General features: G+C 47.9%; 1 protein-coding gene across 4 annotated transcripts; it reads right to left on the bottom strand.

Annotated features, from left to right (window-relative positions):
• Window positions 1-205: 205 nt before the first annotated feature.
• On the bottom strand, window positions 206-21293 carry cdc42bpb (CDC42 binding protein kinase beta (DMPK-like)). Of its 4 annotated transcripts, XM_034580565.1 has the most exons (39): window positions 20621-21283; window positions 17818-17909; window positions 15128-15211; window positions 14946-15041; window positions 14209-14357; window positions 13680-13773; window positions 13390-13590; window positions 12906-13154; window positions 12575-12809; window positions 10742-10849; window positions 10467-10600; window positions 10101-10343; window positions 9811-9921; window positions 9465-9709; window positions 9263-9368; window positions 9043-9167; window positions 8841-8946; window positions 8696-8758; window positions 7661-7809; window positions 7309-7406; window positions 6848-6927; window positions 6435-6509; window positions 6245-6316; window positions 6036-6141; window positions 5652-5788; window positions 5433-5572; window positions 5241-5322; window positions 4936-5152; window positions 4637-4699; window positions 4187-4428; window positions 3758-4112; window positions 3218-3315; window positions 3047-3131; window positions 2843-2960; window positions 2609-2726; window positions 2219-2449; window positions 1521-1629; window positions 1369-1424; window positions 206-890 (listed from the first exon to the last, which is right to left on the bottom strand). In XM_034580565.1, exons 1-39 carry the CDS (start codon window positions 20787-20789, stop codon window positions 777-779), a joined length of 5355 nt encoding a protein of 1784 aa, XP_034436456.1. In that variant the 5' UTR covers window positions 20790-21283; the 3' UTR covers window positions 206-776. The 4 variants fall into 4 exon arrangements, with proteins under 4 accessions (XP_034436456.1, XP_034436457.1, XP_034436458.1 ...); XM_034580566.1 differs by lacking the exon at window positions 8696-8758; XM_034580567.1 differs by lacking the exon at window positions 2219-2449 and having other exon boundaries at window positions 20621-21282.
• Window positions 21294-22921: the final 1628 nt, after the last annotated feature.

Raw genomic sequence — 22921 nt, 5'->3', positions numbered from 1 at the left:
TAAACAGTGTGTGAACTGGTGTAAACAGTGTGTGAACTGGTGTAAACAGTGTGTGGACTGGTGTGAACTGGTGTAAACAGTGTGTGAACTGGTGTAAACAGTGTGTGAACTGGTGTAAACAGTGTGTGAACTGGTGTAAACAGTGTGTGAACTGGTGTGAACTGGTGTGAACTGGTGTAAACAGTGTCCTGGTTCAGACAAAGGCTCTCTTCAGATACTTTTATTGTGTTTGTGTTCGGCTGCTAAACGTTTAGTTACAAACATTTTACCTGGTGATTCTGGAAGAAGCAGTAGTGTTAAGGTGTGACCCCACCCACCTGAGGTCAGAGGGCGGGGTCGGGAAAGATTATCACTGACACAAAATTAAAGAATTTTTCTACAACCACAACGATGAAAATGATGAAGATGTGCAACTTAACAAAACTTTAACGTCATTTCATACAGTGTTTTTCCATCAGAGGGAGACCTCCCGTCTGTCAGGGTGTTCCACCTCAGCGGCTAATGGTTAAAGCTCAGCACAAAGTTCTGTAGGGGCGAGGAGGAGGTGATTGGTCCCACGGAGCCAATCAGAGTAAAGGTCAACACAGCAGCAGTCAGCAGGGGCGGGGTTAATATCAGGGGGTGGGGCTTCCCAGCAGGTAAAATCCCAAAAAAGTAAAAGCAGCAGGAAGCTCAGACTGATCCCGTCACAATAAAATCATCAGAGTAAAATTTTAAGTCTCAGTCTGCAGCCTGATTGGCTACCTCAGCCCTTCATGTGTGCAGGGGGTGGGGCCTTAGGGCTCAAAGTCCAGGCTGTCCAGGGTGAGGCGGCTGCGGTGGGGCGAGTTGGGGCTGCTGGGGTTGGAGCTGTTAGAGGGGGTCGAGTGTTTGGTCGAGTCTGAGTCCGGCTGGGTGAGAGACATTTAAAATACATAGGGAGACATGGGGGGGGGGGGGGGGGAGACAGAGAGACATAGATCAAACCAAAGTAAAAACTGATGATCTCGTTCAGTTTCTCTCTCTTATGAGGTCACATGACTAAAAACGTTCTCTGGTCACTTTACACTTTCACTAAACACCAACACTCATCACAAGTTATTAGAACCTGAACTGAACTTTGCTTTGATTCACTCCAGAGTTGAGACTTTTTTAAAACACATTGAAAAAATGTCCAACATTTTTACCTGCTACACACGAGACAGTCAAACTGAATATTCTTAAGAATCGGTGGAAAAAGCTGAGTGAAAAGTTTTGGATGCACCTAAATCAAACATTGTGGAGCCTGCATGATGGAGCAGTTTTCTGATTGGACAGATTAGATGATGTCATCAGGTCACGTGACATCACAACTAAACCACCCTTTGATGATTAAAAGGGACAGCTTACCTCTCGGTCCAGGTCCTGGTCGAGTTCAGAGACGCTACGAGCTCCACCCCCAAAATCTGAACCAATAGAAACCAGGATCTCAGATGACATCACTGGAGACAGGTCAATGTGTGTGTGTGTGTGTGTGTGTGTGTGTGTGTGTGTGTGTGTACCTGATGCGGTGCGGGTGATGTGCGTCTTGCTTCTGTGTTGCCGGGAGATACTGGACAGGGGGCGGGGCTTATCTTTCACTGAGTCATCCTGAGAGGAAGCCATCACACTCTGCGCACACACACACACACACACACACACACACACACACACACACACACACACACACACACACACACACACACACACACACACACACACACACACACACACACACACACACACACACACACACACACACACACACACGATTAAAATACAATAAAATGTGGATGTACAGGCTGATCTGCAGCGCCCCCTGTGGCTGTGTAAGGTCCTGCCCCCTCACAAACATTTTAATAAACTGAGCATCTGCTGCAGTGTTTCTGTAGCAAAGCCTCATGGGATGTGTAGTTCCTGAGATGATTGATGAGTTGAACAACAGATAAACAGTTCACTGTGATGATTGACTCTTACTGATCAGTCAACCAATCAATAAAGAAAACATTCAGCTGGATAATCAATACTGAGAATCCAGCCGCTCTCACTTCCTGTTATTAAACTAGAACCAGTCTCATCTGCCACACAACCTGTTACCATGACGACCAACTCACCTGTCTGTCTCTCTCTGTGTCACATGACTGAACATGAACGCAGCATTAACCTGAGCTGACCACTGGGGGGAGGGAGTGAGGGAGGGAGATAGAGAGAGGTGGCCTACCCTTCCCAAAGAGGAGATGGAGGGAGAGGAGGAAGAGGAGGAGGGCTGCAGGAGGCTCTGCTGGGAGGAGGAGGAAGAGGAGGCGTCTTTCTGCAAGAAGGCGCCGGCCGATGCCGACGTCATGTGATAGACGTGCTCAAAGTTGGAGGGAGGAGAGATGAGGGTGTGACGGGAGGAGGAGGAAGAGGGAGAGGGAGAGGGGGAGGGCGAGAGGCAGGCGCCATCACCAATCTGACCAATCGGGGAGGAGGAGGAGAGAAAAGAGGAGGAGTCAGTGTGATGAACAGATCTGTCTGAAGAAGATGAAGGAGGAGATCGTGCCGGCATGAAAGAAGAGAAGAAAAGAGCAGGAGGAGGCGGAGGAAGAGGGAGCGGAGGAGGAGGAGTTACCAGAGGAAGGTCCATGAGAACTTGCATCCCATCTCCTGGTCCCATGTGAGCAACGTGGTTAAAGTTTGTCGGGTTAGAAATCATCCTCGACCTGAGCTCAGGGTCCCTGAGCATCTCCCTGAAACACACAAGTTAAACTGTGTTTAACATTCGTGTGTGAACGTGTGAAGTCAATATATTTTATTATTATTTTGTATTTTACAATCGTTTTATTTCAGTCACTGTTTTAATCACCTCCTCTGCTGAAGTCGCTCCTCCTCAGGAACCTTAAAAAGAAACTTCCTCTTGCTGCGAGTTCGAACCATCAACTTCCTGCTGTGGTCCGACGTCTCCGGTATAGTGAGGTCACCCTCTGAGGAAAGACAGGTGGAGACAGAGAGAGTGTGTTCAGGTGTGTGTTCGGATGTGTGTTACAGTGTGTGTTACGGTGTGTGTTACCTGAGGACGCGTTACTGAAGTAAATCAGACGAGCAGGTTCCGAACTCAGCAGGTTTAACGTTCCTTCAACATTTAGAGGTCTGATCTAAGGACAGAGACACGACAGGCTCTTCACATACTGCTACACTGTGATTGGCTTGTTCCAGACAATGCTGGGCTGTGATTGGTTACCTTGCGGAGGGAGATTGTCTGGACCCACTCAGTGGTGTGTACATCAAAGACGTCCACTCCGTACTCACTGTAGACCGTCAGGTGGGACGAGTTTGAGCCTGGATAGACAAGGACACGTTTCACACCTCTGTACCTGTTACACACCCTGTCTACACTCAACTGGCAACCGTCTACACCTGTCTACACTCAACTGGCAACCGTCTACACCTGTCTACACTCAACTGGCAACCGTCTACACCTGTCTACACTCAACTGGCAACCGTCTACACCTGTCTACACTCAACTGGCAACCGTCTACACCTGTCTACACTCAACTGGCAACCGTCTACACCTGTCTACACTCAACTGGCAACCGTCTACACCTGTCTACACTCAACTGGCAACCGTCTACACCTGTCTACACTCAACTGGCAACCGTCTACACCTGTCTACACTCACCTGACAACCGTCTACACCTGTCTACACTCACCTGGCGACGTCTACACCTGTCTGATCTGTTCTTCTTCTCTTATGACGTAATTACCAGTAGGACTAACGTACTACATGCGAGCGGCGTGGCAGGCCACATCAGCTCCTGGGTTCGGGACCGGCGGCCCTGTCCGTCCACATAGATGCCGAGCTGGCTGAAGCAGAGCAGCAGTTCACTGGATCCGACCTCCAGGGCGTGCAGTGCGTCATGGGAATGTTGGGACAGGAAGGCCAGCGACGGGTCACCAGGGCTCACCAGACTGATGGGAGAAGACTCGCCCTGCAGGGCCAGCAGAGCAAAGCCCGAAGGATACCCGACACACAGCCGCTCCTTCACCATACCCAACCATTGTACCGTACCGGGAGCCTGAACCTCCCACAGTTTCTTATGGTGGGGCTTTGCACGGGTCATCTCATAGCACTGAACCTGGAGTAATGAAATCAGAAGCTTCAGGATCAGAACCATGGATGAGCAGTAGTTGTAAGAGTCGTTATTCTGACCTGGCGTTTGACAGCAGCCAGCAGGCAGGCGGGGCCTCCAGGTCGGAGTACCCCTGTGGTCAAAGCCTGGCAGCCTTTGGTTTCTGCCAGCTTATAGTCAAAGGTCGGCTCTGCGCCTTCCAGCACCCCCCAGGGGAGAAGGTGAACGTGACGATTCCGACCACAGAGCAGAGCGACAATTTTCTCCTTCGGGATCAAATCGATCTGATAAACCTTCTTACTGTCGACGGCACGCACAATCACTGGAGAGAGAGACAACCACAAGTTACGACACGGTCACGTGTTAAGGACCACGTTGATTAAAATACACATGTATTGTAAAATTGTAGTTTCTTGATTCTTGTTCTGGGTTTGTTCCCTCATGGTTGATGCACTTATTGTGAGTCGCTTTGGATAAAAGCGACTCACAATAAGCTAAATGAAATGTAATGTCTGAATTGTCCATCTCACCGTCTCTGGTGACCTCCACCACAAACAGTCCATCTTCTGTTCCCAGAGCGACCCTCTCTCGATCTGCAACCAGAGGAAACAAGGTCAAAACTGATCATTTTCACTTATCATTCATCAGACAAACAAATGAGAAAAACATCGACAGTAAAAACTTTGTCTCCAATAAAACAACCACAACCTTCTCTCAAGTCCAGACAAAACTCAACCAAGCCTTTGATCAACACAAGAACACACCAAACAAAGAATTGCACTAATTGACTGTCAGTACGTGGCAGTAGTGAGTAGCGCTCGACACTGACCGAGCACGGCGGCTGACAGCGTGGTCTTAATGACCGGGAGCGAAGCGTCGTAGGCCTCGTGCAGAACATGGACTTGCTGGCTCTTCAGCAGGTTCTTGGTCAGGATGCTCTGCAGACCCTCGAGGATCCGGACCCACTTCCTCTTCTCCAGCTCACTCTCTGCCAGGACCAGCAGAGACACTGACGAGATCTGCGAAATCAGCTGCGATGATGTCACCTAATCACGACAAACAACAGCCACAATCAGGAGGGACCACATGTCAGAGGTCAGACAGTGAGGGGTCAAAAGGGACAGGGTCTCCTACCCTGAAGATGCAGGGGATGTCTTTCCTGGTGGCGTGGATCACATCTGATGCCAAGACAGAGCTGACGGAGAACTCCTCATCTCTGAAAGAGAAAACATGAATATCTTTTAAACCTGCACCAGACAACCTGAATCGTCTCAGGACTATTTGTCCTAGATGTCCTGATGTGGGGTAAGTGGACAGACAGGTTACCTGAGGTCGAGGACCAGACTGGCCACCACACCTGGCTGCGTGGACTTCCCCTCTGGGACATCGTAGAGAAACAGTTTACAGTCAGAGACCACGGCGAACGCCCGCTGCCAGCCCTTCTTTACGCCGCTAGGCTTAGGAATCTGACAGACAGAATCAAGTTAGTCTGGTTCTGTGCTTCTATGCGAGTCCTCTGCACCTCTAGCTAACCAGTGGTCTTACCCTGACGTATCCCTTGTACGCAGTGCCGATGCCTCTCTGGACGTCGATGCCCTGAGGCCTCTTGGCCTGTTCTGCTGGGATTGGACAGACCAGGGGGGCGTGGTCTTTACAGGAAACGTGACAGATGAAGGAACACACTGCAGAGACACAGGAAGACACACCTGAACACACAAAAACACACCTGCACACACAAACATACACCTGAATACACAATCACACAGACACACACCTGAAAACACACACCTGAACTCAAAAACACACAGACACACCCAACTCTTTCTACATCAGCAAGTAAACTGTAGCAGGTGCAGTGTGTCGCTCAGACTGATGCTCAGCTGCAGCTCTGGTGGTGTTGTGCATGTGATGTGTGTTTGTGTTGTGTACCTTCGCAGGCATAGCCCTGGCGGATGAGTCCCACCATCAGTGAGGTGCAGTGTGTACACTGAGTTGGACTGGAGAACGTCTTGATGCTCAGCTGATGAGCTTTGGGCTGAAAACACAAACACATGTTGTTTATGACAAAAAGTTTTTGGTTTTACAGGTGTCACCCCCCCCCCACAGGTGACATCACACCTGAAGAAACAGTGACTCACCTTTGGTGTGGTCAGTGCTGAGCTCTGGTAGGTGAGGGAGGGGCTTGCTGGGACTGATGCTGCTTTAACTTCCTGTGGAAACAAAGACTCATTGATGAACAACACTTCAGTGTGTGTGTGTGTGTGTGTGTGTGTGTGTGTGTGTGTGTGTGTGTGTGTGTGTGTGTGTGAGAGAGAGAGAGAGACTGACCTCATGTTCGGATGTGGTTGAGGGGGAGGGGGGCGTGGTCTCTGAGTTCTGGGGGGTGGAGTCTATGTCTGAGGTCTGCAAATGAAAAAAGAATATTTGGAGACACAAACACACGTTAATAATGTTGACAACAAGTGTGTAATGTTTGTGTCTACTACAGTAATACTACTAGTCGTAGTAATGCTATGACAGTAATACTATTTCTATTAGTTAGGGCTGAAACGATTGTTGGAGTAAATCGAGTATGTTAGCTCAACTCACACACACTCAAACACGCAAAAGTATTTGTTATCCGATTACTCGATTAATTGATGGAATAAACAATAGAATACTTCATTACTAAAATAATCGATAGCTGCAGCCCGAGTAGTAGTGTACTGCAGTAGTACTAAAATGGTTATCACAAGACTCACTCTGAAGGTCAGGTCTGGAGCCAGAGGTGACGTGTTGAAATATTCAAAGATGGAGTCGTGGAAATCTGGAAGCTTCAGACCTGCAGACAGATAAAACACACCATTTTTATACTTTTACTTCTTGTTATCAGATCTAATGTAAAGACCAGAAACACAAAGCTTGTTAAATATGGTGTCCCTCAAGGTTCAATTTCAGGACCCTTTTCATTAATAATCAACTAAATGTTTTCAAACGACATGTGAATATCCTCATTGCTGTACTGAATATAAATAAAGTCTACATTTAATTGTTATCGTGACAGCTCCGAGCCCTCTGATTGGTGGCTTCTGAAGTGGTGAAACTTTAAAACGTCGTGTTCGTAGGTTTTAGTCGCAGGAACACAAGGGACCTGTGCATTTGTTGGGAATTATTTCCAGAGGCCGATCAATCGACATTTGGTGTCGTAGAGAGAGAGTCTCACCTTTGTCTGAACGGGAACAACTCTCCTCCATCTCCTTCTTCAGATTCTCCATCTGCTCCCCCATCTCCCTGCTCCTCTCCTCCGACTCCTTAACCGTACTGCACACACGTGAGACAGGTGAGACAGGTGAGACAGGTGAGACAGGTAGGACAGGTGGGACGTGTGAGACAGGTAGAATGGGTGAGACAGGTGGGACAGGTAGGACAGGTGGGACGTGTGAGACAGGTAGGATAGGTGGGACAGGTGAGACGTGTGGGATGTGTGAGACAGGTAGGACGGTGAGACAGGTGGGACGCCACCTGCAGTTCAGGGCAGACAGAGAGTGTGTGTGTGTGTGTGTGTGACCTCTGACCTCTCCAGGTTGATGTTGGCAGCTTTGACTTTTCGCAGCTCGTCCTGAACCAGCTGTTTGGCTCTGATCTCAGCGTCGAGAGCCGACTGAAGTTCCAGACGAGCCGACATGTCCAACTTCTGACTGCGACGCACCTTCCACAGCGGGTCCTAAGGGGGAGGAGATGTCCCGTTATCCCCGACCGTGAGTCAGAGCCCCAACCACACTAGGCTGCAGGTTACCATGGTGACAACACTTATCATTAACGATCAGTAACAGATGGAGCCAATCAGAGCAGCCAAAACATGATATGATATGTGATCCTATGTGACGTGATGAATGGCGTTTCTGCTGGGGGACATGACATCATCATATGGTTCTTCACCCGAGCCTGTCAAGGACCCCCTGCTGGATTCACCCCGGAAATGCACAAGTTCACTTGGAGGACAGGACGTTGACTCTGGACCAATGTGTCAGCGGCGGAGAATCGACCCTGAACTCCTGTTGGTCCAAAACGCTGGAGGTCTCATTCAACATCCTGATTTAATTACGATGGTTTCAAATCTGACTCAGAATCCAGTTCAATGTTCTGTCGTGTTTCCAGTATGTTCAGACACAGTAAATAAATGGCCCAGTAACAGTCTGATGATGAACCTGGCTCAACGATTCTGGACTGAAGGAACTGAACTCTGAGAATCCACTTTCAATGTTTAAATGTAAATTCCTGAATTGAAATTTGGAAGATCTAATTGGACAAACGGATGCAATCACTCCTCCTGCAGTAGAGGTGTTCAGAAGACCCCGCCCCCTCCACCATCACCACAAGATCAACAGAATCAATAACATCCAATCAGATCCCGTCTCCATGTATTCCTCAAGACGATTGGATATTCTCATTGGACTCTCCAGCCTTCATGGACCACAAGTCTCCATGGAAACACTGATGTATTATGATTGGCAGACATGCGAGCCAATAGCCATGCAGGCTTCTTCAACTATGTCCATAATGGTTAGAGTGAGTCCTGATTGGCTGGAAGTGTTAACAGACACACTCACCCTGCTGTCTCCACCAATAGGAGGCCAGGGCTTCCTAGGAGGTGTGGCCACTCCTGACTCAGGCTGAGGTGGCAGTTTAAAAGAACAATCATGTGTTACTGTGTTTGTGTAATTGTGTGTCAGTGTGTGTCAGTGTGTGTGTTACCAGAGCTCTGGTCCCCAGGTTGGAGCTGCGTAGTGTTTCCAGTTCCTCCGTCATCTTGGTGGCCAGAGCCTGAAGGTAACCTCGAGCATCCTTCTCATCGCTCACCCTGAACACACACACGCACACGCACACGCACACACACACGTTGAGGGTGGAGCTTCCCCTAGTGGTAGACCACAGTTCCTGTTTGACGGACACTCACCACTGGATGATTTCAGCGATCTGAGCCTCCCAATGAGCGACGCTCTCTCTCTTCGACGACACATCCTGAAGCTCATCCTCCAGCTGACGGTTCTGAGCCGTTAGTTTGTCCACGAACGCACACAGCTGACCACAAAAACAACAATGCACACACTGTATCAGTACTGCAGTAATGTGATTACTGTGTAGTTGTGTTATGGTGCATTGAGTAGTTGTGTCACCTTGTCCGTCTCCACTGTCATTTTCCTATTTTCTTCCGTCAGCAGATTTTTCTCTCGCTCAAAATTTTCCTTCAGAGTCGCAACAGCTTCATCCATCTCAGTTTGTCTGCAGGAAACACAAACCTGGATCAGGATCAGTCCCTCTTTTCACACCTGGTTCAGGACACATCTGTCCCTCTTTCACACCTGGTTTGGGACTCACCTGTCCCTCTTGGCCTTGTCCAGCTTGTCTCGGACCTGCAGCAGCTCCTTGTTGGCGGCAAGCTGCGCCCCCTCAGACTCGTGCAGGTCTTTGCGTAGGTTCTTGAACTCTGAGGAGTGGGCAGAGTCTCTCCTCAGCAGCTCCTCCTCATAGAACAAAACCTTCTTATCAAGCTCCGCCTTCAGACGGGACAGCTCCTGCTGAGACTCTGCCCCCCCCGCGGCTACTCCCCGACCCTGCTGAGACTGAGACCAGAACCAGAGCCAGAATGACCTTTTAGTGTGTGAGGGGTGTGAGTTAGTTAATGTGTGTTTAGGAGAACAGGTGTGTTTGTGTGACCTCTAACCTTTAGGCCCTCCAGCTCCGTCTCCAGCTGTTTGGAGTAGGCCTCGCTGTGCTCCCTCAGCTTCCTCTCCTTTGATGCCTCGGCCTTGGCGTCGTCCAGCTGAGCCTCCAGCTGAGAAACCAAAACACACACAAGCCTTTTATTCAGCAGCCCAGTGTCACTGAGACAGCGCCCCCTGCTGATGATGAATGAAAGCTCTTTATTCAGACTTTAATAACTCGATTCAAGGTCGACTTACATCATCTCCAGAGCTTTCAACCACCTCCCCCCTCCCCCCTCAGGACTCTCACCTCCTTGCGGTTCTTTTCGGTCTTGCGGATCTCCTGTTTCATGGCATCCATCTTCTGCAGCAGGGCGTCCATCTCCTCCTCTTTGTCCCGGAGCTGACGGGACAGACGCTGTTTGGAGGCCCGGAGCTCGGACATCCTCTCCGACAGCTCTGAGAACTCCTGCAGCGCCAACTTCCTCTGAGAGTGAGCTTCCTTCAACTCCTTGGTCTGACTCCTCAGACGCTCCAGAGAGTCGGACAGCTGCTGCTCAGAGAGGAGGCGACAGAGAAGAGAAGGAGAGAGAGGATGAGAGGAGAGAAAGAGGAGATGGCGAGAGAGGAGGAGGAGAGGAAGTGAGGGACATGCAGGCGTGTCCAGGTGTCTTACCTTATGGACGTCTTCCTTCTCTTGTCTCAGTGTCTTCACCTGTCTCTCCACACTCTTCAGTTTGGAGGCGGAGCTCTCATAGTCCTGTCTGAGTGTGACCGCCTCCTCCAGCTGGTGCTCCAGCCTGTCAGAGTCTGCAACAGCACAGGGGGTGGAGCTTCAACACCTGAACTCCAACAGTTTCAAATAGGACAACTAGAACTTTTCTAATATTACCATGACAACTACCATTGTTACTACAGCGTCACTGATAATGTAGTCATTTGACCTCTGACCTGCCAGCTTCTTCTTCAGCCGCTCGATCTCCTCGTTCAATTTCTTGATCTCTTTGTCTCGGGTCAGAGTTCCTCCTCGAGTCGGGGCCTGCAGCGCCTGAGTCGACTCTGCAGGGTTAGAGGTCAGTAAGGATCAGAGATCAGGGTCAGGAGTCAGAGGTCAAGGGTCAGGGGGTAAGGAACAGAAGTCAGGATCAAAAGTCAGGATCAGGGGTAAGGATCAGAAGTCAGGATCAGGGGTCAGGATCAGGGGTAAGGAACAGAAGTCAGGGGTAAGGATCAGGGGTCAGGATCAGAGGTCAGGATCAGGGGTAAGGAACAGAAGTCAGGGGTAAGGATCAGGGGTCAGGATCAGGGGTAAGGAACAGAAGTCAGGGGTAAGGATCAGAGGTCAGGATCAGAGGTCAGGATCAGGGGTCAGGATCAGAAGTCAGGGGTAAGGATCAGAGGTCAAGGGTCAGGGGGTAAGGAACAGAAGTCAGGATCTGAGGTCAGGATCAAAAGTCAGGATCAGGGGTAAGGAACAGAAGTCAGGGGTAAGGATCAGAGGTCAGGATCAGGGGTCAGGATTAGGGGTCAGGATCAGGGGTCAGGAACAGAAGTCAGGGGTAAGGATCAGAGGTCAGGATCAGGGGTCAGGATTAGGGGTCAGGATCAGGGGTCAGGAACAGAAGTCAGGGGTAAGGATCAGAGGTCAGGATCAGGGGTAAGGAACAGAAGTCAGGGGTAAGGATCAGAGGTCAGGAACAGAAGTCAGGGGTAAGGATCAGGGGTCAGGATCAGGGGTAAGGAACAGAAGTCAGGGGTAAGGATCAGGGGTCAGGATCAGGGGTAAGGAACAGAAGTCAGAGGTAAGGATCAGGGGTCAGGATCAGGGGTAAGGAACAGAAGTCAGGGGTAAGGATCAGGGGTCAGGATCAGGGGTAAGGAACAGAAGTCAGGGGTAAGGATCAGGGGTCAGGATCAGGGGTAAGGAACAGAAGTCAGAGGTCAGGATCAGGGGTCAGGATCAGGGGTAAGGAACAGAAGTCAGGGGTAAGGATCAGAGGTCAGGATCAGGGGTAAGGAACAGAAGTCAGGGGTAAGGATCAGAGGTCAGGATCAGGGGTCAGGATTAGGGGTCAGGATCAGGGGTCAGGAACAGAAGTCAGGGGTAAGGATCAGAGGTCAGGATCAGGGGTAAGGAACAGAAGTCAGGGGTAAGGATCAGAGGTCAGGATCAGGGGTCAGGATCAGGGGTAAGGAACAGAAGTCAGGGGTAAGGATCAGGGGTCAGGATCAGGGGTCAGGATCAGGGGTAAGGAACAGAAGTCAGGGGTAAGGATCAGAGGTCAGGAACAGAAGTCAGGGGTAAGGATCAGGGGTCAGGATCAGGGGTAAGGAACAGAAGTCAGGGGTAAGGATCAGGGGTCAGGATCAGGGGTAAGGAACAGAAGTCAGAGGTCAGGATCAGGGGTCAGGATCAGGGGTAAGGATCAGGGGTCAGGATCAGGGGTAAGGAACAGAAGTCAGGGGTAAGGATCAGAGGTCAGGATCAGGGGTCAGGAACAGAAGTCAGGGGTAAGGATCAGGGGTCAGGATCAGGGGTAAGGAACAGAAGTCAGGGGTAAGGATCAGAGGTCAGGATCAGGGGTCAGGATCAGGGGTCAGGAACAGAAGTCAGGGGTAAGGATCAGAGGTCAGGATCAGGGGTCAGGATTAGGGGTCAGGATCAGGGGTCAGGAACAGAAGTCAGGGGTAAGGATCAGAGGTCAGGATCAGAAGTCAGGGTCAGAGGTCAGGACAGTAAATACACTGACTCATGTGAAGCATGTCGGACAGTGTCTTACTCACCTTGCAGTTTTCGGTTCAGTTCCTGCTTCTCCTGCTCCAGACGGCGGATCCTCCTCTCAAACGCCTCCACCTCTTCACCTCCCCCCACCCCTCCTTCCGTTTCCTGGGGGCGGCTGTGCCCTGCCCGGCTGACGGAGCTGCGGTCGGAGAAGCAGCTGTCGGTGGTGTAGGTGAAGCCAACGAAGGGGAGGTGCTGACCAGTGAAACCAGTGTGAGACACTAGGGGGGCGATCTCCTGAAAGACAAAGACGTAAATTAGGTCATGACACTGAGGGTGGGTGGGTGGGGGGGTGTCATGGTTCTCAGTTGGGGCGGGAACCATTGTCCTCACCGGGTTCTTGAGGACATCGTCGTCCACATCAAAGTTGGATGTGTCAGTGGGCGAGGACACGTCGGGGATATAGGGGGCCTCAGCCGACCGGATGTTGTCCCAGTTGATCCCAATGAAGAACGCGTGGCTCTTGAAGTCGGAGATCCCGTTCAGACCGATCCGATGATCTCTAGAGCAAAGCAGGCGCTGGATCAGGTCTTTGGCGTCCTCCGACACGTCGGCCACGTGGGAGGGGAACTGGAAACGCTCCTGAGACAAAGAGGACAAGGAGAAAGGGAGCCAGAAAGGAGGAGCAAGGCGAGTTCAGATTTAGAAAAGAAGAAATGGAACGAGACTCTGGAGACAAACAGACGACCTGGAAACAGCAATGAGGACGAGCTGAGACGTAGAGAGACACACACAAGATCAAATCTGTTCACACCAAATCGCCATGGTCATGTGACGCGTTTTCTAGTGAGCGGAGCCTCAGTAATTTGATTCTCACCTCATGGTTCATGATCTTTCCGTAAGTTTCCACCAGCGACTCTGCGTAGAATGGCGTTTCTCCGTACAGCATCTCGTACATGCAGACTCCCAGGGACCACCAGTCACACTCAGGTCCATAGCGTCCCATCCCGTCCTCCATCGCCTGCAGGATCTCAGGGGAGATGTAGTCCGGAGTTCCCACCGCCACCGAGGACTGGACCTGCAGAGAGACCATGACTGAACCTGCTTCCCTTTAGCTCTGCGCCATTAAACAGCATTAGTCAAGTTCATCGTTAACATTAGCGTTACCGTGCCGTCCTCCATCATGCGGAGACAGGATCCGAAGTCGGCCAGACGGATGTGACCGTTGACATCCAGCAGGACGTTGTCAGGTTTAATATCTCTGTAAAAGAAATCAGATCATGTTTGTCATGATGAGCTCAGACATCAGAGACCTGTTCAATAATCCTATACAACCGTTAATCATTACACCCCCCACCCCCCGACAGCAGAGTGTCTGAGCAGGAAGGAGGCTGAGCAGGATATACATTTCCCAGAGGACACTGCTCTCAGGAAGAGGCCGCTTCCTCTGACACACACACACACACACACACACACACACACAGTATGTGTGTGTCGTCATTACAGAGTAAATTTCCAGTCAGACGTTCTTTGTATAAACGCAGCACATGATGTCATCTGCCTGCTGGTGTGCAGTGCATTCTGGGACAATGAGCTTCCTGATAGAACGGGTGGGAACACACGAGCTGGACTTTGAACTGGAACAGGCCCTGGTCCACACCCGACTGAGGTTACCATGGAAACCAGAGGAGCTCACCTGTGGATGTAGTTCTGCTGGTGGATGGAGTGGATGGCGAGAACCATCTCTGCCACGTAGAACTTCGCCATGTCCTCCGGAAGACGATCCTCAAACTTACTGAGCAGAGTCAGCAGGTCTCCACCAACGTAGTAATCCATTACCAGGTACTGCAGTTCAAGTACAACACAGAGTAATCTGTTACCAGGTACTACAGTACAATTCATCAAAACACACAAAGAAAAAAGAGACTCTGCTCCTCTGAAGTTTTCTAATCACTCACATTTAGAACTTTATAAAAACCTGCTGAATTCGTATTTATGTTCCTGGATAAATGGACCGTCGCTTCTGCAAAAATAAGTTAAAACACTGTGTTGTGTCATCATCTGCAGGATGAACTTGTGTGTATTTAGTTATTAATCGATGGTGTTGGATCATGAATCCGGATCGTTCCAGACACTTTAAAACTGACGTCCTGGCTGTGCCTGCTGTGTCTCGTCTCGTTTTTTCAATGTGTTTAAATATGTGAATCATAAACTCTAGAGCAAATCAAAAAAACACAAAGTAAACATCAGTCCTGTACGTGTCCTAATAACTTCTGATGAGTGTTGGTGTTTATTGTTAACGTGTAGTGAGCGCAGGTCAGCAGGGGCGTGAGGAGGGAGAACATGCAGCAGGGAACGTAGCAGGAACCCAACAGAAAATGACCGACATGCAAATCTGCGGCTCAGCCGTCCTGTGGCGTTACTACTACTAACCAGGTAGTTGTCGTCCTGGAAGGCGTAGTGCAGAGTTGTGATCCATTGACTGTCTCCTTTCACCAGGACGTCACGCTCTTCACGGAAACACGCAGTCTGTACAGAGGACACGTTTACATACTAAACATAACATGTTAACAGAATACAACAATCTAACAATAGTCTGCAGGCGTGTTAATCACCTCTGCTCTCTTTAACATCTCCCACTTGTTGAGGATCTTCATGGCGTAAACTCTCTCTGTGTGTTTCATCTTCACCACGGCAACCTGACAGAGAAAGAAGGGGAGAGACAGACAGAGCGAGACAGACAGAGAGACATTAACACAAGGGGACAGTTCACTTCTGGTTCCTCTGTGACTCTTTGTTTTTGTTTGTTAGTCAGTAGTTCTACCTGCTTCATAGTCCAGGTGTACCACTTGTACCCAGTGTACCAGGTTTTTCAGGTGTGTCCTCACACACTCAGACTTCTGATAACTGTTTTTGTGAGTGATGTGGTTCGTCTCCAGTTCAAACATGTTGAAAGTCTCTCCCAGGTATGTGAGCGCTCAAACATCTGATTGGCTGACAGACACCTGAGCTGGTTTACATCACCTGACCAGTCAGACCTCAGGTGCTTCTCTGATGCGTTTCTGTTTTCACATGAAATACCTCAGTGAACCACCCACAGAGCTAAGGGCCACACCTTACCTGATCCTGAACTTGATTCTAAATCTGATCCTGAACTTGATTCTTCATCTGAACCTGGCCAGGTCCCTGATCCCTAACTTGAACAGAAACTAAGTTAATGTGTCTGGGCCTCTATTTACTCTGTGTGTTTATGGTTTTTGTTTCTCTGTATTTGTGGGGACCAATCTGAGGATTGTCCTCTGAAGTACAAAAACACAAACACCAGTGTGTTTATATCCTCAGGCAGCAGGTGTGGCTCCGACACACCTTTCCTCTGGTATGTGGACACACACACACACACACACACACACACACACACACACACACACACACACACACACACACACACACACACACACACACACACACACACACACACACACACACACACACACGTTCTTGTGAGGACCGTGGAGTGACTTATTTTACACACTGACATTACAAGCTGTGTCTCTCAGCACAGTCTCCAGAGCCTGGAGGAGACACGAGGAGAGCTGTAGAAGAGCATCAACCCAGGAGTAGGTATCTGCTCCTTTGTGTGAGGAGGAACAGGAGGAGCACTGCTCTACAAAATGACCTAAAGCAGACTCCTGGTGTGTTTCTGACCAAACTGTGAGAAACAGACTCCATGAGGAGTCTGAGGAGGCAGATCCTGGGAGGGTCAACAGACCTTCATGTCACAGCCAACGGTTCCCTGACTGCTGTTAGGTACCAGGATGAAATCAGAGTGATTGTCAGACCATATCCTGGTTCTCTGGCCCCTGGGTTCCTCCTGATGCAGGACAATGTCTCATGTGTCCAGAGTGTGTCGGCAGTTCCTGGATGAAGAAGGTGTTGATGTCATTGACTGACCCTCATGTTCCTCTGACCTAAATCCAGTTGAGCACCTATTGGACATCATGTGTCGGTGCATCCGACGCCACCAAGTCCGTCCACAGTCCAGGAGGTGATGATCCAGGTCTGGGAGGTGATGATCCAGGTCTGGGAGGAGAACCCCCAGGACTCCATCCTGCGACTCCTCAGGAGCATCATGTCCAGACGTTGTCAGGAGAACATGCAGGCAGGAGGAGGCCACACCCACTGAGTCACATGATGACTTGATGAAATTCCCACCAGTTGGATCAGCCTGTGGTTTCAGTTTGTTACTGGGATGTTCAGTGTGGTTTTGAATCCAGTCCTCAGTGGGTTGATGGTTTTAGTTTCCATTGATGGTTGTTACGTCATTTTGTTCTCAACTAATTATACAATGTTCATCTGTAAAGATTTTATACTTGAATCGTTCGTTGAGATCTGATGTGTGATTCAAGGGTTCTCTTCATTTTTTTAAGCTGTGCAGTTGGAACTCTTAACAGACGACAATCCTCTCGTGTGGACAAAGGAGGAAAAGCTTCCTGATCACATTTTACTTCCTGCGTTTTACAGGAAGCTGAGCTGGACCACTTCCTGTCGTTAATGAGTCAACAGTGCGAACGTTTTAATCACATCTACCAAAATAAAAGTCAACTTCAAACAGACGTGTGTGAAGTGAACTGTGACATGTATTTAGGAGCACGTGTGAGAATAACATGTTCAAACAAAATGGTGGATGAAAAGTGTGCCTGTGTCAAGGGATGTCACGATACCAAAGTTTCCACGATTCTCGATGCCCAATTCAATATCAAGGCAAAAAACTAAATCAAAACAATAAATCCCATTTACTTCAACACATATTAAAAATATTTGAACATAAAAAAAACAGCAACAATGTAGCCTTCAAGTAATAAATAAAAAGAAAAGACTGTAAACATTATAGAACAGAACAGAAACCAGGACAGTTCTGAGATTTGATCATGTATAAGTCAATGACTGTAAGAAAACCCAAATGGGGCGTCGCTTCCTCTACAACGATAAGTTAAAACACTGCGTTGAGTCACAATCTGTGGGAAGAAGCTCTCTCTTGTCCGCGGGAGTGCGCATTTGTCTTTGCCGCTATTCACACATTTCACAGCATCAGTATTGTTCAGTACGTCCTGTACTGTAAAAAAAAAAAAAGAAAAAAAAGTGTACCGTGTACTCGTGACATCCCTAGTGTGTCTGTCATGTGACTTCAGGTGGACCATTGATGTGACGTGACCTACATCGCCAGTGTCGTCCTCCATTTGAGACGTTCATTGTGGAATCTAGTGGACATGTGATGTGTGGGTCAAAGTTCAACAGGAAGTCTTACCTCTCCAAAAGCTCCTCGTCCAATCACCTTCAGCATCTCAAAATCATCCCTGTGCAGCCTCATGTCCTTCACTGTGGTGGTGAAGGGTCTCACTGACAAACACAAGTATATATACATGTTATATTCATGTTATATACATGTTATATTAAACATGTCCTTCACTGTGGTGGTGAAGGGTCTCACTGACAAGTATACATGTTATATCTGTGTTATATTCATGTAATGTACATGTAATGTTCATGTTATGTACATGTTATATTTATGTTATGTGCATGCTATGTACATGCTATGTTCATGTTATGTACATGTTTTGTTCATGCTATGTTCATGTTATGTACATGTTATATTTATGTTTTGTTCATGTTATGTACATGCTATGTACATGTTATGTTATGTACATGCTATATTCATGTTATGTGCATGTTATATTCATGTTATGTGCATGCTATGTACATGTTCTGTACATGTTTTGTTCATGTTATATCCATGCTATGTACATGTTATGTACATGCTATGTTCATGTTATATTTATGTTTTGTTCATGTTATGTACATGTTTTGTTCATGCTATGTTCATGTTATATTTATGTTTTGTTCATGTTATGTACATGTTTTGTTCATGCTATGTTCATGTTATATTTATGTTTTGTTCATGTTATGTACATGTTTTGTTCATGCTATGTTCATGTTATATTTATGTTTTGTTCATGTTATGTACATGCTATGTACATGTTATGTTATGTACATGCTATGTTCATGTTATGTACATGTTTTGTTCATGCTATGTACATGCTATGTACATGTTTTGTTCATGCTATGTACATGTTTTGTTCATGCTATGTACATGTTATGTACATGCTATGTTCATGCTATATTTATGTTTTGTTCATGCTATGTACATGTTATGTTATGTACATGCTATGTTCATGTTATGTACATGCTATGTTCATGTTATGTACATGCTATGTACATGTTATATTTATGTTTTGTTCATGCTATGTACATGCTATGTTCATGTTATGTACATGCTATGTTCATGTTATGTACATGTTTTGTTCATGTTATGTACATGCTATGTACATGTTATGCTATGTACATGTTTTGTTCATGTTATGTACATGTTATGTACATGCTATGTACATGTTATATTTATGTTTTGTTCATGCTATGTACATGTTATGTTATGTACATGCTATGTTCATGTTATGTACATGTTTTGTTCATGTTATGTACATGCTATGTACATGTTATGCTATGTACATGTTTTGTTCATGCTATGTACATGTTATGTACATGCTATGTTCATGCTATATTCATGTAATAAAAACTAGGTCAGTGCCCTTGTCATCTGTAAAATATCAAACGTCATCGGTAAGATTAGTGAGTGACATGTGACCAGGAAGATCTAAAATCAATATAATGATTGATGGACAGAAAATGAATGTGCAACTTTGAATAAGTGAAAAGTTCGTGGAGGGTCCAGGACTCTGATCAACGATGAGGATCAATCACTCTGATCATTAATTATGTGACTTTAATCTGACCAGTTCCACAATCTGGGGCCAAATCTGGACTCAACGTGTGATCAGATGTTATTGATCGATGATCTGATCATAAAAACATGTGGTGATCAGTTTACAGGTGTCAGTGATCGATCAGAGACTGACAGCTGCTGTAAACTGGACAACGTTTGAGAGGGACAGACTGATCCAGGACAAACTGGGCCAAAGTGGGTTAGTGAGGAACTTCTAATCAATATATTGATCATGGGCCCTCATCAATGACCTGGAAAGTCCTTTCATAACCCTGGAAAACTCTGATGTCCCACAAAGATCCACAGTCCTCTGTGTCCCTGAAGCCGACGTCTCACAGTTCCAAAGTCAACCTGGAAAACCTGACATGTCTCAAGGAACCACACTGTCCCTCATGATCCAACACTGTCCCTTCAACACTGTCCCTCATGATCCAACACTGTCCCTCAAACACTGTCCCTCATGATCCAACACTGTCCCTCCAACACTGTCCCTCATGGTCCCTCATGATCCAACACTGTCCCTCCAACAGTGTCCCTCATGATCCAACACTGTCCCTTCAACACTGTCCCTCATGATCCAACACTGTCCCTCAAACACTGTCCCTCATGATCCAACACTGTCCCTCAAACACTGTCCCTCATGGTCCCTCATGATCCAACACTGTCCCTCCAACAGTGTCCCTCATGATCCAACACTGTCCCTCATGATCCAATACTGTCCCTCATGATCCAACACTGTCCCTCATGATCCAACACTGTCCCTCCAACACTGTCCCTCATGATCCAACACTGTCCCTCCAACACTGTCCCTCATGATCCAATACTGTCCCTCATGATCCAACACTGTCCCTCATGATCCAACACTGTCCCTCCAACAGTGTCCCTCATGATCCAACACTGTCCCTCCAACACTGTCCCTCATGATCCAACACTGTCCCTCCAACACTGTCCCTCATGATCCAATACTGTCCCTCATGATCCAACACTGTCCCTCACGATCCAACACTGTCCAAGGACCCTATAAAGCTTCTGTGTTAAACTTGAACCATTTCCCTGCATCCTGAAACGTTTTCCTCTGAACTTCCTGGAACCCACTGGACCCTTAACCGCTCTCAGGGGTCACTGGCATCCAGCTGGCATCCAGCTGGCATCCAGCTGACCTCCCATGGAGCCCCCCCCACAGCCCTCGGAGGGTCCCAGGGAAGCTGGTTCTCGGGACCGACACACAGAAGCGGTCTAGGCTCGGTCTGTGGCCCGGTCCGGGACTCACCCCACTCCAGGAAGTCCGTGATGTGCTTCTCCCTCTTCAGCGGCCCGCTGGAGCACTCCGAGTGGAGGCAGAGCAGCAGGTCGAGCAGCGCCTCCACGCTCACACATCCCGCCGCGCGCTGCTCCAGCAGCAGCTCCTCCAGCCGCTTCAGACGGACCTGAGCCGACATCTCGCCCGGGACGACCGCCCGGGACGACCGCCCGCCGCTGCCGCTGCCTCTCCGACGACAACCCCCGGCCGCTGGGTCCGAGTGTCGGAGCCGCTTCCTGCCGAGTGGCCCGAGCTCAGGCTGCTAGCTGCAACTAGCTCGTTAGCTCCGGGGAAACGACATTTTGAGCCGCTGAGTGTCGGTGTCTCCGCCGGGTTCCGTCGCGCTACGAGCCGCTAAGAGCCGCTCAGGCTGCAGGCCCGCGTCCCTCCGCGCTGCACATCCGGTTTAATCCCGTAAATCTGGACTCAGGTCCTCTGCTCCATGTCCGCCGTTCGGTGTCGGTGACGTGTCCCGGAGCTCCGGGCCGAGCGCGGCCTCGTTTAAAATGTCCGTCGGAACCGGGGAGCGCGGCCGGCGGAGGATTAGCAGGTTTCGGGTCAGTTCGGAGCCGACAGCCGGTGGAGCTGCTCCGGGGAATATGGCTGAATCCTGACGGAGGATTCAACAAGCTGGACACCATCACACACTTCCTGTCCGGGAGGGCTTCACAATAAAATAACCTCCTTCATTTACAACTACTGTTATACAATTCTCCTCCTCACCTTCAAGGCCCTAAATAATATGGCACCATTATACCTCAAAGAGCTGAAAGCACCTTATCAACCCACTAGAGCTCTGAGCTCCCAGAATTCAGGCTGTCGTCCCTAAAGTCTCTAAAAGCAGAGTAGGAGCCAGAGCTTCAGCTTCAAGCTCCTCTCCTGTGGAATCATCTCAGCTTCAGTTCGGGAGGCAGACTCCCTCTGTACGTTTAAGAGTAGGCTTAAAACCTTCCTTTAGGATAAAGCTTATAGTTAGAGCTGGTCCAGGTTTGTCTTAGACCTGCTCTTAGTTCTGCTGCTATAGATCTAGAAGGTCGGGGGACACATGACACACGGAGCTTCTCTTCCCAGCTTCTCCTTCCTCTTCTCCATCCTTATCTCATCAAAGATATTAATATCTCATCAATACATGTTACTGACTGGACTTCTTCCCCGGAGTCCCTTTGCCTTATCGACCACAGATTCATCGTGTTGGCATCTGATGGTGGTGGTGGACCACGATCGAGGTGGCAGCTGATGGTGGATCCTGATGGTGGCAGTGGACAATGACTGTGGACTATAGTGGCATCCGATCTTGATGGTGGATCCTGATCGTGGACTATGATTACAACATGACTGCTTGATATATAATATTTCTCCTCAGATACTCGACCATTACTGACAATAATCCATCAGTTCATTGACCTTCAGCTACAAAGTGTTTATTCTAATCAAAGCTGTAAATACTCTGATCTCTCTGATGTTCTCTGTTCCACGGGACATCTGTTCACTTGTGTCCGTCCTGGGAGACGGATCCTCACATGTGTCTCTGAGGTTTCTACCTTCTTTACCTGTTAAAGGTTTTAGTAGTTTGACTCTTGAGGGTTAAGAACAGAGGACGTCTCACCTTGTTAAAGACTCTGAGACAAACTGGGATTTGTGAATATGGGCTATACAAATAAGATTTGATTGATTCATTGATTGATTGATTGATTGATTGATATATGACAAACAATGTGAAACACGGTTGTTGTTTTTTTTATCTAATTATATTGGTATTGATCTTCAGTCATTTATTATTTGTCTGATTCTAGTATTTTCTGATCTTGAGTCAAACTTTGTTATTGATGAAAATATTATGAGCTTTATTAGGGTTATAAAAAAGTATAAAAAAAACTATTTGTATATGTATGATAAATGTATGTTTAGAATACGTTTGTGTAATAACAAATGAAGTTTATTTGCATAGTTAATACAAATAATAAATGTTATTTGTAACTTGATAAATGATGAGTCATAACAATAATCAATACTACCAAAAGTAGTAATAACAATTCTTATAAAAAAGTGAATAAATATTACTATAATGATATCAAGTTTATTTGTATAATATTTTAAACCGTATTTTCAAAGGTACAACATTATTATCGAACTGTGTAAATAAGTAATAATAATAAAATGTCTTTCAACACCGGCTGCTGTTTAAAATAACCCCTCCCTGCTTTTATTTTGAAGGATGAAATCTCTGTCCCGGAAGTTGGTACCTGCTGCTCTATGATGACGTGATACCCC

The sequence above is a fragment of the Hippoglossus hippoglossus genome, chromosome 24 (genome assembly GCF_009819705.1).
Source record: "Hippoglossus hippoglossus isolate fHipHip1 chromosome 24, fHipHip1.pri, whole genome shotgun sequence".
NCBI classification, from domain to species: domain Eukaryota; kingdom Metazoa; phylum Chordata; class Actinopteri; order Pleuronectiformes; family Pleuronectidae; genus Hippoglossus; species Hippoglossus hippoglossus.
This window is presented reverse-complemented; position numbering and strand designations above follow the sequence as displayed.